The sequence below is a fragment of the Lineus longissimus genome, chromosome 10, assembly GCF_910592395.1.
Source record: "Lineus longissimus chromosome 10, tnLinLong1.2, whole genome shotgun sequence".
Classification (NCBI taxonomy): domain Eukaryota; kingdom Metazoa; phylum Nemertea; class Pilidiophora; order Heteronemertea; family Lineidae; genus Lineus; species Lineus longissimus.
The window spans coordinates 18,961,613-18,977,387 of NC_088317.1; the positions used below are offsets into that span (position 1 = coordinate 18,961,613).

Here is a 15,775-nt window from a genome sequence, read left to right on the forward strand (position 1 = left end):
TGCAGCATTCGAATAGATTCTCCATCAGGAGCATTCTGATCTTGTATTTTCATCTCTGCAGGTGGAGCCTTTTCTGTACAAAAAGACCGACTCGGAAGATGGCATTCCCCTGGTTGGCAACGACCGTTTCGAGGGTTATTGTAAGGACCTCGCGCAGCATATTTCTGAAATGGGCAAGTTTTCCTACCAGATTCAGATTGTGAAGGATCACAAGTATGGCTTACTGGAGAACGGATCCTGGACAGGGATGATAGGGGAGTTGACAAGACACGTACGTTCAGCTAACTTATACATTTGTATACCGCTCCGGTGTTAGGCTACTCACAATTATTGCAGTGCAACAAACAGCAGATGCGTGGAGCGTGGTCTCAGGGGTGGCATCCCGCCTTTGGAGAGCAGTTCTTGAAGCTTCTTGCGGGTCTTGAAAAAAATATGTGGCCGTTTTAAAATTTCTTGCAGTAATAGCAGCAATATGCTGATTTATAAAGTTTCTTTTTTTGCAGGAGGCGGACTTGGTGATAGCTCCATTGACTATAACATCAAAGCGAGAGCGAGTGGTGGACTTCAGTAAACCCTTCATGAACCTCGGCATCAGTATTATGATCAAGAAACCTGACAAACAAAAACCAGGTGTCTTCTCCTTCCTTGCTCCCCTGGCCCCGAGGGTATGGTGCTGTGTCTTCCTCGCTGCTGTTGTTGTTAGTTTGATTCTTTTCTTCGTTAGTCGTGTGAGCCCCAGCGAATGGGTCGTGGAAAAGGCTCTCTTTTCTCAGTCTTTGTTCAATGAGTTTGGATTTGGGAACAGCTTGTGGTATGCACTGGGAGCTTTTATGCAGCAAGGAGGCGACAATTCACCCAGGTATGTAACGTATTTTAATCGCATCACTCCTCATCAAGTTCCTGATAACACAAACATAAAATCAACCATACTTAAACAGAAGGGATCCAAATGGCCAACGTGTTGTCGCTCTTCTGTTTCATGTTCGTCCTGCCCCCAATCTAGCAACCTCTTCTTTCTCACAGGTCAATGTCAGGCCGAGTGGTGGCCAGTGTGTGGTCTCTCTTCTGTCTCATCCTCATATCATCCTACACGGCCAATCTAGCCGCCTTCCTCACCATAGAACGTATGCTCACACCTATCAACTCCGTAGAAGAATTAGCTGGTCAAAATGAGATTAAATATGGAACTATCGATTCTGGCTCCACAAGATCATTTTTCGAGGTAGGTGTGGGGGATGTAACGTTACGTAAAAAGAACAAGCCTCTCCAATCGTCGGTGCGGGGTCAAAATAAAGAACTACCATCGTATTGTTCAGGTACCAGTGCATTGCTGACCTGTGTGTGACAAAGTGTGCTTGAGTCGAGAATACAGATAATCTGTCTCGTTCTGACATCAAAAAGACTTGTTTTTCGAGCAGTGATTGATTTCTTTTTCATGAAAAAAAGGCATATCAGATTTCTAAGGAACTTTAATGTTCGATGGGTTCGATCATTCACTACAGGGCATTTTGAATCCCGACACAGTAGGACTTGAGTTGTAAGCGTTTCCCGATAGAAATTGGTTTACAACAAGTTGCTGTTAAATCTTTCCTCCGCTTTCAGTCTTCTAAAATCAGTGTATATAAAGGCATGGGACAACGGATGATGGAGGACCCGTCTGTCTTCGTCAAGTCGAAAAGAGAAGGAGTAGAACGAGTCAGGAGTTCAAAAGGAAAATTTGCATTTCTCACGGAGTCCACCATGAATGAATTCACAAATCAGAGGAAGCCCTGTAACACCATGAAAGTGGGTGATAATTTAGATTCGAAAGGATATGGAGTCGCAACGCCCTTAAACTCCGATATAAGGTAAATCGCTAGAAAACTGACTAAGTCACTGACCTCCCGTTGGCACGATCTGTTGGTCGTTTAAAGGGCAACGTTTGGCAAAAATCCTCAGCGGCCAAGTTAGGCAAGACAAACGACCGACTTGCCTCCTCTCTAACTGCTTTCACGAGACAGATCACAGATGCGCCGCGGTAAGAGAGGAACAGAAGACGTGTTAGTTGGATTGAAATCAGGAAGTTTACAAGGTCCTTTACTAATCATTGAAATCATAGTTATAATAATGCCCTGATGATTGCTTTTCCCCTGCAGAGCTGACGTAAATCTAGCAGTATTGAAACTTCGCGAGGAAGAGACGCTCACTACCTTACAGAAGAAGTGGTGGTATGATAAGAGTGAGTGTGTTCGTGATAAAACGGTAAGATCAAATCTCAAAGTTAACGCAGGATATAAGCACCAACGTGTACCACCACATAGGGTGAATTAGAGAAGTGGGCTTACTACCCTCTTTAGACGTTGGTCAAAACCACACGTTTTTCTGGTGGAGGGGAGGGTGTGTTGCTCCATCGCTCAAAGTAACTAGAAGAGTGGTTCACGATGTATCTCACTATGCACTTCTTTTGAAGAAAGGTGTCCTCTGCTGGTCGTTCAAGCATCAAATGGACCTATTCTGATCAATAATTGGACATCCTATAGTTTGTATGCTGATAAAAGATCTAGAGCGAGTAGTCCTTATACCAATCTTTTCTCTTCTCTAGGACTCTAAACAGAGCTCGCTCAGCCTCAGTAACTTAGCTGGGGTGTTCTACATCCTAATAGGTGGCCTGGGAGTGGCGATGGCCGTCTCGCTGCTGGAATTCCTCTACAAATCAAAGAAAGAAGCTCAGAAGAAGAAGGTAACCTTATTGCAGAGTTAGTGTATTTTGAAATAGCTTTTTTTATTCCGTTTACACGAACGAAGACATCTATTATATTCTAGAAAACAAACGACACTGCCTCATTGAGCTTGGTTAGAAGTGTCCTCCTTGCTGGAGAGATAGATTTAAAGAGGCACGATCCCTCCAAGTGCACTGCTACCAGTTGGTTTGACCATCCCATCAACCTCGCATTTTGGAAATCAAAATTAACTGAAGGTAACCTCCAAATGAAGTGTCGTGATGAGCGCACCAGAGGCAGAGAATTTGACACTGGCTTTTGGTTGGACAATAATGACCGGATCTGACCCTGGATTCTGCCTTCGAAGTATATGAATTATTTGTTTTCAGACCACGCTCAGCCAAGCTATCCGATCCAAAGCGGGCTTCAGGATACGTGGAGGGGTGGACGAGCATTGTCAACACATGCATCATTCGCATTCGCCCCCACCTCCAATGGCAATGGAACGTAACAACCACAGGGAGTGCGTAGATAGATATATTGGGAAGTACGAAGCAACCGTAAGTACTAGATACACGTGGAATCCTGCTTGTCCGCCCACTCCATTGGCCCATAACAGGAACACACCATGCTCGAAAACCAGCAACGTCCGAATGACGCCAAAGATTTTGCCTATTGGACCGGGCGGCGGGAGATGAGCTAATATGGAATTGGGACTTAGTCCCGATGGAAAACTGTATTCCTCGCATTTTCAGTTATTTATTAGGGATGGATAGTGGTAGAGACAATGCCTTTAGGGTGACCTTATAATTCCTCAGATAACTTGAGTGTAGAGCTCTGTCACACTGGCTTCACAGTAGTCGGGTCAATACACAGTGCGATGCATTACGCCGCATGACCATCTTCGTTGCTTTCCTTGCAGTACACATATACAGCGCCAGCGCCACTTGTGACGTATGACCCAAACGATACACACATCCAGAGTCACACCGAGGTTTGACCCTCATCCACACCTCTATCGCCAAGTAGGGAACTTCAAGTCTAAAAATAGAACAATGATTTGCTGCTACTACCTCAGTCTTTAATTTTGTTTTGAATTCACGATTCGGATCAGCTTCGGTAACTGTCCTTGGTCTTCGGATATAACGTCATTGGGTCGGCTGAGGTGGGTCTGGAGGTACGTCTCAAATCATACTCGAACAGGCATGATAGGGCAACCAAAGCCAGGTGGCAGGGGGCCAGATTTAAGTCGCTGATTGGCTTCCCAATTATCTCTTATATCTAGCTCATTGGCGCTTGTTTCAGATACTTTCAGTCAAATTATACCTGTATCAAAGAAACAAAGGTAATAGAAGGGTCTTCATGCGAGTTTCGCAGTCTGTTGTTTTGAACACCAGAGACAGTAAGTACGTGCAATACAATATAATTGAAAAATGAAGATTTCTTTTTTTCAGGGAGCTTTAGATTACACTTGGAAGCCTGGGAACCTGTTGACAAGATGATGGTGTGCGAGAAAACGTAGCTGTGAACAATCCTATTGGCAGATAACGCAATTGTATTGATCTGAAGTTGGCTGTTACATGATTGTATGCCATTTTTCCCGGCCTCAGTGATGATGACTTCTCGCGCATCACCCGTAAACTCACTCGCGCCAACTTCAGGAATATTCTTGAGTTATACGTCAGGTCGAAGCGTCGCTGTACTGATTGTGATTGTGATTTCGGGCAAACTTTGTGTGATTTATTTTTAAAATATAGACAGCCTAAGTAATAAGAGGCAAAAGGGCCTAACAAGGTAAAGCATTAGTCAGTCCAAATCCGAACGGAGGTACAATGTAGCAATGTTGTATGAAGGGAAATTAATGCCTCGCGTCGTGTCTGCAGGACTGTGGTGCGTCATCGAACTTACGGTTGGTGTTTTATTAACTTGCATTGTCTTTCTCTCAACAAGGTGCCGATGATCATCTTTATGTGTACAGACCTGAACATGAGGCAACGAGTCTGCAACTGGCAAGATCAGAGATGATCATGCTGTGTTCTGCCAGCATTTTCCACGCTTCATATCACTTACTAGGTCATTGTTCTCATATATGCCGCATCGGCGCAAAAGTTGCTATTTGGTTTTATAGGTGGAGCAACCATCTGTATCTCTAACGACAACAAGCTACGTCAGGACTTGGAGACGGGGATCGGTCCCTGTTTGTCGAAAGGCGACAGCACATTACAAAGGCGTTGTGCTGATACGTCACTCGATAAAGTTTGTTGAATTCCGAAAGTCATCAATCTTCTATGATATTGAGACAAAAGATGTGTTGTTGCAATGGAAATTTTGTATGTTTTATATTGAATAAAAGTATAGAATTAGGTTTTTATCAATTTCTTTGTCTCTATGAACAAGCAAATAGATGTCCAGTGTAGACCGGTCTGTGAACATACAAAAAATAAACACTTAGCTATAACTGAACGCTTGGAGCACACAGGTATAGATGTATGCGAGGTCATGCGGAGAGCCTCTGTGACATGATGTGTGTGCTCCCAGCTTAGTCGGTCGAGGGTACTAGATTTTGATGTACAGGGTAGTTGGCTTCTCTTACGTTTAAGTTATCGGAGGTAGAAACGCCGCCGTCGTAACGGTGTAGTGTAGGCAAGTTATTTTACCAATGTCTTGGCTGTTTCGGCACAAAGGTATCTGAGCTGAGCCAGAGAATATACCCGAGACGTTCTAGAAACGTTTCAGGAAGGTGGTGGATCGCCTGCGTAGCTGATTTTGTCAAAAGAGCATTTCCCGCGGGTTTCTCAAAGATTCTTCGGGAGACCAGACCGCGGCCTGTTGGTGACGTCACGACGTCGTTCATAACGGACCGCGAGCAGGTGCGTGACGTCACGATATTTTGACGCACAGGCAATGCAGAACACGTGACGATGACCACATCATATGCAAAACCCAAGGTAAGGTTGAGAAGTTCTGAATATAAACATGGAGTAAAATGAACGACATGCATGAATAAAGCCCTTACGGCCATGTTAGAAAACACAAACGCCCGACCACCAAACGACCAACTGCACTGGAAGCCTGATAGACATCCAGCGCCTGGTCTCACTTGACTGCACAATCAACAAGTTCATTGACGAGACAGGTCACAGAGAAGCTCTCGGGTGAAGAAAAAATGAGAAAAAAATCGTTCCTCAAGCAGGTTCGAACTCGGGACCCTCGACACTTGACCCTTGCCATCTTACCCTCTACGCCACGAAACTATTGTTGAAGACGATCATATTTTTCAGATTTTCATTTCACGTACAAGCTTTACTTTGGTGTCTTTTGTGCCATCTGTACCATTTTCAGTTTCAAAGTGGCGTTTAAAAATTACCCTTCTACAATATTGGCAAAGTGAATTCATAAGATACATAATCAGGAGAGGAACATGACACCCTCTGATGATTATAAGAGCACGCAGCTATTTTTCAAATTTTGAAGATGCAAAACAATTTCCCACTTTGTTTGTATCAAAACCATGCGTATATTGAGGAACAATGTGATCAAGTGACTCGAGCGAGATCAGTCATTGTAATAATGTATGCCTATCATCGTTCCACATGCAGTTCTCTGTTGGTGAATACGGTCATAGCGCCACTGCGGCCTGCTGGTAGTTAAGTCTGTCATATCTGAGGCCGTTTGAAACATGGCTGACCGGTCGTTCAAAACATGGCGGGATGGGCGTTAGTGCTATCTAACTTGGCCGCAAGGGTTTTTATGCATGCATGTCAGCTTCAGCAAAACGTGCTGTCAATAGATTTCTCATTGCTCCAGCTATGTTATACAGTCTCGATGTTTGAGTTGATCTAGTCGAAGACGATCAAGGCAGCGTTATCTGATCGCATTCGGATGTTGCTTCCCCTTCCTTATAAGAGATTAAAATGGACAAACGTGCATTGTCCATTTTGAATGCCGAGTTGTTTCTTGGGAAAATGGGGCCTTCGTGTGAACTGTTTTCAATATACTTTTCTCCCCTTGCCCCGACCCTAGCCCGTCTATTGCAATACCGCTCCTTGATTTTTGTTACCATTTTGACGCTTGCGCAGTGACAGCAGACGATAGACTTCCTTCCGGTAAAATGGAAGGGTGCAGCCATAAATGATGAAATTTGAACAATAATTCAACAAGCTGTACTGATCAAGAAAGATGTGAACCAAGTAGAGAAGTTGATGATATTTAGGATCATATTGTGCTGTTGATTTTAGGTAGTAGAAGAGGTTAGTTCCTGAGATGCTCACGGGTGTCATAAAAATGATGTAAAAGGTCGAGACTAGCAACAGAGAGGCAACTAATCGACTGTTATGGTGATCCTTCCTTGAATTTACATGAGAGTCAAGCGATATCTTTGCCCTTCGTATTCCAGCGAGAATGAGAATGTTTGCAATGAATATCAAACAACATGGAAGATAATTATGAACGGTGACGTCAAAAACAAGGGTCCAAAAAGTGACTAAAAGAGGTGTATTGTAATAGCATACTAGTCGGGACGATTCCATGTAGACGTTGTTCAAAACCAAGCGATGGACACTCAGACAGATAGACATGACCCAAATTGCGATGATTATAAAGGTTCGCTTTCTTGCAGTTATGTCTGCCCGCCTTAAAGGGTACCAAACAATAAAAACCCTCTCCAAAGTGAAGGCAACGATGGCCCACGCTGACGCAATTTCCCACACGTGTCTTGCAAAGCCAATCAGCTTACATGTGACATTTGAATATGTTAATAAGTCGTAGGACACAGCGCCATTGGAGACGTAAGCAAGCCCATCCGCCATCCAAAACGCCATTCCAAGGATGATGATAAACCCTGTGTCGGAGATAGCGAGGGTGCTGAGGTATTGTACCGCTGCATCCGCGCGTTTCCTGGTCCTAATGAAGATGACAAGAGAGACGCTGTTTCCCATTATCCCAATGAGCAGAAGGCAGGGGATGATGTATCCCAGAATGAAATTGTAGACATCCAAAGCAAGCCCCGAAGATGTGATGTCGTGTCCCGAAACGCCTGTTCCTCCCTTGAGTGGGGTCGTCATCACTTTAGTTATCTGAGGCGAAGTATTTTGCCTTTATAGCACATATCGGCTTTAACTTTGATATGCACCCATTTGGTGAATTCCAAATCATGGATCTAGAGCTCATATCGCCATAAAATGTCATAATTCCGTGAGAAAAGGGTGTTTAAGATGTTGTCATTGACTTCACTTAGCTTAATGGCCCTGCTACCGGAGGGTACGTCAAGTTATCTCGATTGGCCCCCAACAGTCTGTATATACATGTACATCCATAGCAAGCATTCGTGCATGCTGTTTTGAAAACCAATCGATATTCTATAATCAGCTATAATCATAGTCCGCCGCAGCACAGTCATAAATAACTTGCTCTATTTAAGGAGTATGCCATTTTTGGACCGCCTCCGGCGCGTGGCTCATTTAAAAACAAGCTTGATCATTTAAAAACAACCCGTTTTGTCACATAGAAACTTGACAATGTATACATTTTCGTCAATTCCAAACATTTTGTAAACGGTTTAGCATACTGTCTTTCATTCCGTACCCCTTTCCATGCTATTTGAAAAACAGTAGAAGGATGATACTTTTGGATAGAGGTAGACCGCCTGTAAGTCTTGTTGTAACAGAGATCTGACGTCCATTCTGTCTGAATTCTGACGTCAGTTTGACGCATGCCTAAGTGTAGACCCAAATGGGATGACCATAGCCTATTGCAGTGTTTATTTTTTTATACCAGTAACCATGTTTGATCTTTACGAGATGATCGATGAGATGTTTAATGAGATCGCACCATCCGCAATTAGGCCAGCCCAGGCCGCCAGACACAAATCTGGGAGCTTAGGTAAGTCATGATACCAAACCCCGCAGTCAGACGAGGCTGCTGCAGCCCCACAGTCAGACCAGGCTGCTGCTACAAGAAACTGGTAAATAGTTGAGATAGTCAACGACATTTCAGTCTAACCTGCCAATGTACATGTACCCTGGAGAATAAGCGCAAGATTTCCAGAGGGCATACCCCGGTCAGGCTTTGGTCTCGGGAAAGTGATGCTGATTCTCCTGGGTACAACATAAGTGACGGAAAGGCGACACGTTATTAATGAAGTGTGGTCTGTCGATTGCCGTGTGGAAGTACAATTTCTTTCAACTCTTATCAAATAAAGTTAGATTGAATAATCAACGGAAGATAGACAAATTACCGCAATGTAGTCGACCGGCTATGAACAGTTGGCGGCATGGCATTACGCTTGCAACGGGCCTAAAACCTCACTCAGCCGACTATGGACAGTTGGCGGCATGGCATTACGCTTGCAACGGGCCTAAAACCTCACTCAGCCGACTATGGACAGTTGGCGGCATGGCATTACGCTTGCAACGGGCCTAAAACCTCACTCAGCCGACTATGAACAGTTGGCGGCATGGCATTACGCTTGCAACGGGCCTAAAACCACACTCAGCGGGCTATGAACAGTTGGCGGCATGGCATTACGCTTGCAACGGGCCTAAAACCTCACTCAGCTTGGATTTCTTGCGTACTTTTATGATCCTTTATTGTAGTTGGACATGCGGCTCATTAACAATAACACTGACAGATTGGTGATTATTACTGCATTGATTGATCACCATTTATCATCGGTAGTTAATTAGCAGTTAATTGGGGCACGTGCAAATTATCAATCATTGTTTAATTGGTGACCAGAACTACATGTGTATATTGTTTTATGCCTTTGGGCTAATTTTGGCCAAAAATCGTTTTCGAATGACTCCTCCGTAACTGCTCGGCGGAGAGCTTCCGAGTTGGCCGGCGAAGTCCAGACACCTCCAGTTATCTTACATATTTACAGAACACTCATATATCATCTTTTATACTTTGTTTGGTACTTGATGTTTCTCTGCGGCATACTGCCACTCTACCTTCCTTTTGTCCCACGTCCACAGCAGCACGAGCGAGCACGGTGTACTTACACGGTTTGTTGCCTTCAAACCATGGTGCTCTGGCCAAGCAGCTGTCCCCACCAGGGGGTACGTGACCACAGTCATGACAGTTAGTATTGTGCTCATATGAATACATATAATTTGCGACAATTGGATGTCGGATGTTACTTAACACTTGGTCAAGGTGAGAGTGGTGGCCATTGTTGTGGAGACAATGATGATTACTCTGATGATACCAAACATCATTAGATTACGCAGACACTCGCCATAGGTGGCATTATTCAAAGAGTAGTCTATTATCTATTTGGTATTTATACCCTTGTGTTGGCGACTGTGTCATAGTGTATTTAGAAGACAAGATTGGGGCTTCAGCGCGCATCGCGAATAGGAAGGTTAGGACTGCATTTATGCCGCAAGGATACGGACTACATTCACCTCAACGGATTGAGTTGTCACCTCAGTCTCAGAACGAACACGTCTTTCTGATTTAACACCTGACGTACGTAGATCATTCCTTTTATTGGCGAGAGGAGGAAGATTAGCCGAAATCAACGGAGCTGGAAAAATTGTTTTCCTTTGAAATCCTTCCATCCTTCCATACGCGACCTTGCATTTCGATTGCCGCGGTAGGGAAGACGGTGAAGCCTAGACCAATTCATGATTCTTTTTTGCTCAGGGAGGTAATACATTTTTCTCGCTTTCGTTCTAGATCAAGAAATCCGCGAATTGAAAACTGCCTATCTGAGCATGCGCAAAATGGCGGCTGATTACGACAAGATGGAGATTGCCTTCAATGAGGCACTCGACCTGGAGGATAGCGGTTACGCCACTGACGTGACGGGGCCATGCCCAGATGCTGCAGAATGGTATGTATTTCCAACAGAGTGCATTGCACTGGGGTGTTTCTTTAGAATAGAGACGATTGGATTCTTGGTCGGCTGTGGCTACGCTTCTGACGTCAGCGGGCCAAGATGAAATGCTGCAGAATGGCTAGTACACTTGTCAACTACCCTGGCGTGTCTTTATTTATCAGAGACGCTTAGGAACCTCTAAGTTTTAAGTAGAAAGGAAACTGATAACGGTCTTGAAGAGCAAGATAAATATAACGAAATGACCTTGAGATAATTCATGCTCTCTCTAGTAACGGTAGCACTTCTTACGGTAAAGGGGGGGGGGGTATGTAGTGGTGGAATCATTCCTTGTAGTCCTGGCGAGAAAGAATGTCCCTTCAGCTCAGTCAAAGGAGTGATTTCCCTTTAAACCAAAAGTCTGGTGTTCAATCATTCTCAAATCCATTTGGTTATTTGCTAATTTATGTCCTCGCATCTCAGGTTAAATACCAACTATGAAGAACACGAGGGTATCAGCCTTCCCCGTAGCGTCATGTACAGTCACTACATCGACCACTGCCACGACAACGAGACGGAGCCCATGAACCAGGCGAGCTTCGGCAAGATCATCCGGACGGTCTTCCCCAACATTAAGACTCGGAGGTTGGGCAATAGAGGGCAATCAAAGTAAGTGCACCTCCTTTCTTCCGCTTGGGGCAGCACCAAGTCTTGTCTGTCGAAAAACAGAGTTTTAGCCGAGTACAAGAGCATAAGAATTTTTCTAAAAAGTACTTCTTTGGATTAGCTCTAGGTCGACTATCGACAAGACAGCGGTGTTCCGGGTCGGCGGTTTGCATGTGGTTCTCATTATCGATATTTCAACTTCGCTGAGCTAGTGGCATGAGATCACCTTGTGACCGCATTGATTATCAGCCCTTCTCGATGAGTGGAAGGTGTATTTAACTGGTGTTTGTCTGAATCGGACTCCCAGGCTGAAAGTATCATATGTATTCAATTTCTTTTTTGGGGTAAAAGTCGAAATCTACAAGGTTCAGTTCCGCAGAGGTGGCATACTGTGCTATGTTATCAATCAATAAGATCGCAAGTGGTTAAACGGATACTATATCATCCACTCCCTGTACATGCATGCAATCCGCCTATCTGTGCATAGTGTCCTTCCAATGACACCACACATGTGTTACATCATCGAGACTGCAGACAAAGAGATGGTGTCATCAGATATGTAATGTCACTGATGTTATGCCACGGAAGATGTGAATGATAAAACATGTATCGAGCTGATATTAACGACATGAATAGTATTTACACATTTCGCTCGGTATAATGAAGTATAATTTTGTCCTACCTTAACCTTTCGATGATTGGGTCAGCTGCAAGGTGTTAGACCACAATGACCTCTGCATGATCTTATGGCAAAATGTCTGTTTTCTCGCATTTTCTCTTCAATATACATGTACACCGAACTCAGCAACCGTGGGTGGATTGTGTATATCTCGTGATGTTATCCTTATAAAAACGTTCTTAGTAAAAGTGCTTGTAGCGCAGGAGTCCTGTAAATGACGATATTCGAATCATCTTGCAGATACCACTACTATGGTATAAAGATCAAAGAGAATTCTCCCTACAGGGAAGTCATGGTGAACGCCCAGCGAGTCAACACGTAAGTCCAATTCAAACTTAATTTTAAAATGTATTACATCAAAGTTTAAATAAATGTTTGATGAAGGTGCATGACTTCAAAAACTAATGACCTCTACTGAAATCGGTTGTTCACTGAACAACTTGAGCGTATCGTATTTGTATGCGGTGAGTTCTCGTTTCCTGTGATCGGTATACTCTACGATCACCAGCTCAGACGAAAAGGTTTACCTATTCTAATTTTGTTTCAGCCTGTGTGCTAGTCCGAAGACAGCCTTCAGCAAGTCATTGGTAAGTTGAAATCGTCAGGCGGCTCGATGAGACAATATTTCAAACGTAAAACACGACACTTAAAGTTAGCTTGCAGATCTTACTTGATCATGGAGTATGAACCACGGCTATATTCCCTTCTTGGGGACGTGGCTACTTCTTTTCAAGTTACATTGGATTAATGAGAACATTGACAAATTTATTGTCGACCTAACCCCGCTCATCCTCTCCTTCAGTGTCCTGACGGCTCCCTTACCCCGTCCACTCCATCTGCATCACAGACCAGCCTAACCCTACCAGAATTCCCCAACATCAATGACCTGAGGTTGCCCGCGCAGATAAAAGATACGGTAAGAGCGATATCACGTTCTACTCTTTACATTCATTCAATTTAATAAACAGATGACCCCAATCATTGATGCGTGCCGTGGATGACTAGAGGTGTTGAATGACCTGCTTTCTAAAATTCATCTTTTCTTTCTCTTTCAGACGGGCGTGTTCCTTATGATGTACCGCCATCACTCGCAGCGAATCATAGATACCGTCCTCCGAGCTAACTTCGCTGAGGTAAGACAGCTGTACAAGCGCCCTCAACAATTAGAGAGGAAGCTTGACTCACGATGCTAGGTTTATGCGTTCAACCCCGATCTCAACTCCCGGATTGGTCAATTCGTCATCCTATCTTCTCTCCCTCCAAGAGGAGGTACGAGGCCGATACCGTTGCGTCTGGAGCGTACTCCGATCTGGTCACCACTTGGCTTTCACAGGTCGACCTCATGGCGGACTAATCGAGCACGTTCTTGCTATCTCAGAATACAGAGTGCTCTTCCTAAACTGACGAAACTACCATTATTCAAATCCTTTGATTGTAAAGAACCTGAGTGTTGTTGCCAGTTCGAAGACTTTTATCGATTTCTCTCTCTCTCTCTTCAGGTGAAGGGTTTTATCACTCACTTCTGGACGACCCTGCCGTCCCACGTGTCGAGTGTGCTCTACCACGATAAGGTCATCAAGGTCATTCGCCTCTGTGACACCATCCTCTATTCGTCCATCATCAACGTGCTGATTCCAGGCATCATACAGCCACTCCCTGCCAGGTAAGAAGCCTATTCCATGCCCATTCCTCCTGAACCCTCGCCAGTAGTCCCGCACTTCCAACACTAATCCATCACCACTAACATCAACCCCATCTGCGTGTCTTGTGATCTGACCCAACGCTTCGGAAAAAACAAGTGCAACCTGTAACGATGATCAGATTATATCAGCAGTTTCGTTTTGCTATTTGAGTATTCGAAGATGACCCATTCACAACTGTTTCTGTCCCCATGATTTCAATTCAACTCTTCTTTCAGTCTTCTCCAAGCAATCCGAGCCTTCTCCAGAAACTACCTCAAGTGGTTAGAAGACGCCCTCTCACAGCAACCAGTCGAACTACAGAAGCAAAAGATGCAAGGTGCGTGTGACACTACTTAATCAGTCTATGAATGCAGAATGTTTCACCTGACTTCGCCTAGAGTATGCAACCAGCCGCAAGCGATCAGTAGAAAAGAGGGTAGTTAGGCTGCTGTAAGTAGATGCAGCTTCTTTACTTGAGTAGTCACCCGTGTGCAGTGGACTGTCCTGCTGAATGACATCTGGTGCAACGTATCAACGTATCTTCTGTGCCAAAGAAACAGTCGACCGTACTGGACTCGATCTACTGGACCTGAATATTAGACTAAGCATAACTCTCTCTTCTAGCTGCCCGAACGTTCACCGCCAGTCTTACTCGACAGACAGAGGTGTCGCACATGGCCTCAGTAGCGCGATCCGTCCTCCATAACTCCGATTCCATCCGGAGGCTGCAGCAGGACTGGAAGAAGTTGGACAAGGAAAGCATTGTCAAGCAGTGTAGCTGGCTACTTATGGAGGACGAAGACAAGGGAATCAAGCTGATTGGGAAATGTGAGTATTGTCCTGAGTCTTGGGTGGTTGGCGTCTAAAGAATTTGAACGGTACAGAGTCAGAAGGTGCAGGAATCTTAAGATTTCCTCCGAAATAATGTGCACATGATTAATATTTTCGTCTTTTCAGATTTGAACGACTTTGAGATGATGATGGAACAACAAACGACGATAGACCGATATATTGAGTGGGTGCGAGGTTTAGTGGCGAGGTTTATTGAGAAAGTAGGTCGTCAAGAAACACACTGCATCACTTTAATGGCGTAAAATATCACTTCGCGCTTTGGAAATACACACGCAAGGACAAAAACTGCGTAGTGCTGTAACACGGACCATTGTATTGAAGACAAAGTAATGTCATTCATAAGGGCAATAATAGTCAGAAAGCCTCAAATGTTTGCTCCAATGAATAGCGCTTTATTGGACATCTACATCAAATGTATACCTAGCATGGCAGTATCGCTGGTTTTAGCTATCCTGGGTGAGGGAGTAAGTCGGACAATGCTTTGTCAAGGAATCAAAACAGACAGAGTTGTGTTTATAGCAAATGAATTGCATTTGTTTTTCAGAAAGCAGAAGACCATACCACATACAAGGCGACGGCCAGGGACCTCCTACTCAAGTGGAGTTTCATATCAAACGTGGTCATCAAGGAATTAACGATGAGAAGTGCTGAGACCTTTGGTGAGTGTCAATCTCCGTAACAGAGGTCTGATATTGGTCGCTGTGTTTGGAGCCTGTGATGCTCGCTGCACTGACTCTGCTCACACCTTTGCAGAAAGTCCAGGAATCCTGGATTTTCATTAGCCTACACTGTAAAGTCGTCACCAATCAGTGCGTGTTTTGCCCTCAGAGTGAACAAGGGTTGCTGCCTGAAACAACAAAATGCAATTGCTGCACACCGTGGCAGAGGGTATGGTGAGGATTGGATGCTTAGCATCGACAGTCTGGTTCCCTCTTACTGCTGGAACAAGAGTTGCGTTCAGGACATTGGTGATGAGCCAGATTCTGCTCAGGCTTCGCAAGCAATGGTGATTGATCTTCAATGGACGTTCAGCAACTTAGGGACACGAGGGTAGAGTGGGAGTCAAGTGATAATGCGTCATATCTAAAATAATCATGTCATTTAGGATTAACTGTCCCCAGCTGATTGTCAATTAAAGCTCCCCTGGTTCTCTGAATTTTGGATGAAAAGAATTCACTACAAACCAACACAATGGACCTTGTTGATGTGATTATTACAAAATTGAACCTGCTGTTGGTCAATGAACAGAACAATGACACAAGAATTGAGTAATATGAAGCATAAATGTCACATTCCTCTTGGTCCTTGTGTCACCTATGGTCACGTGAGTTTAACAACAAAGATGACAAGGTACTTAGTTAAACTCAGGAAATTTACG

At 44.3% G+C, this 15,775-nt stretch overlaps 2 protein-coding genes across 3 annotated transcripts in view; both read left to right on the plus strand.

The window, feature by feature from the left end:
- The window catches only part of LOC135494541 (glutamate receptor-like), a 77,581-nt gene extending 72,507 nt beyond the window's left edge, over positions 1-5,074 (plus strand). The window contains exons 10-18 of one of the 2 annotated variants that reach the window (XM_064782610.1): positions 62-271; positions 504-859; positions 1,024-1,222; positions 1,603-1,847; positions 2,136-2,241; positions 2,582-2,735; positions 3,089-3,259; positions 3,622-3,876; positions 4,154-5,074. In XM_064782610.1, the coding sequence (XP_064638680.1) occupies positions 62-271; positions 504-859; positions 1,024-1,222; positions 1,603-1,847; positions 2,136-2,241; positions 2,582-2,735; positions 3,089-3,210 (1,392 nt within the window). In that variant the 3' untranslated portion in view covers positions 3,211-3,259; positions 3,622-3,876; positions 4,154-5,074. The remainder of the gene's footprint in view (positions 1-61; positions 272-503; positions 860-1,023; positions 1,223-1,602; positions 1,848-2,135; positions 2,242-2,581; positions 2,736-3,088; positions 3,260-3,621; positions 3,877-4,153) is intronic. The other variant, XM_064782609.1, reaches the window with a different exon arrangement.
- A 3,405-nt stretch (positions 5,075-8,479) lies between these two features.
- On the plus strand, positions 8,480-14,639 carry LOC135494392 (transcription factor RFX4-like). Its single transcript, XM_064782313.1, has 11 exons — positions 8,480-8,579; positions 10,380-10,536; positions 11,002-11,187; positions 12,104-12,181; positions 12,411-12,450; positions 12,666-12,779; positions 12,919-12,996; positions 13,363-13,526; positions 13,782-13,882; positions 14,170-14,373; positions 14,503-14,639. The coding sequence occupies exons 1-11, from the start codon at positions 8,480-8,482 to the stop codon at positions 14,637-14,639; spliced, it is 1,359 nt and encodes a 452-aa protein (XP_064638383.1).
- Positions 14,640-15,775: the final 1,136 nt, after the last annotated feature.

What these genes read in the sequence shown, in the direction of transcription:
- LOC135494392 (XM_064782313.1), top strand. Translation starts at nt 8,480, where the DNA reads ATGTTTGATCTTTACGAGATGATCGATGAGATGTTTAATGAGATCGCA. An exon ending in ACACAAATCTGGGAGCTTAG is followed by an intron (nt 8,580 to 10,379) that starts GTAAGTCATGAT and finishes CTTTCGTTCTAG; the next exon opens with ATCAAGAAATCCGCGAATTG. An exon ending in CAGCCTTCAGCAAGTCATTG is followed by an intron (nt 12,451 to 12,665) that starts GTAAGTTGAAAT and finishes CCTCTCCTTCAG; the next exon opens with TGTCCTGACGGCTCCCTTAC.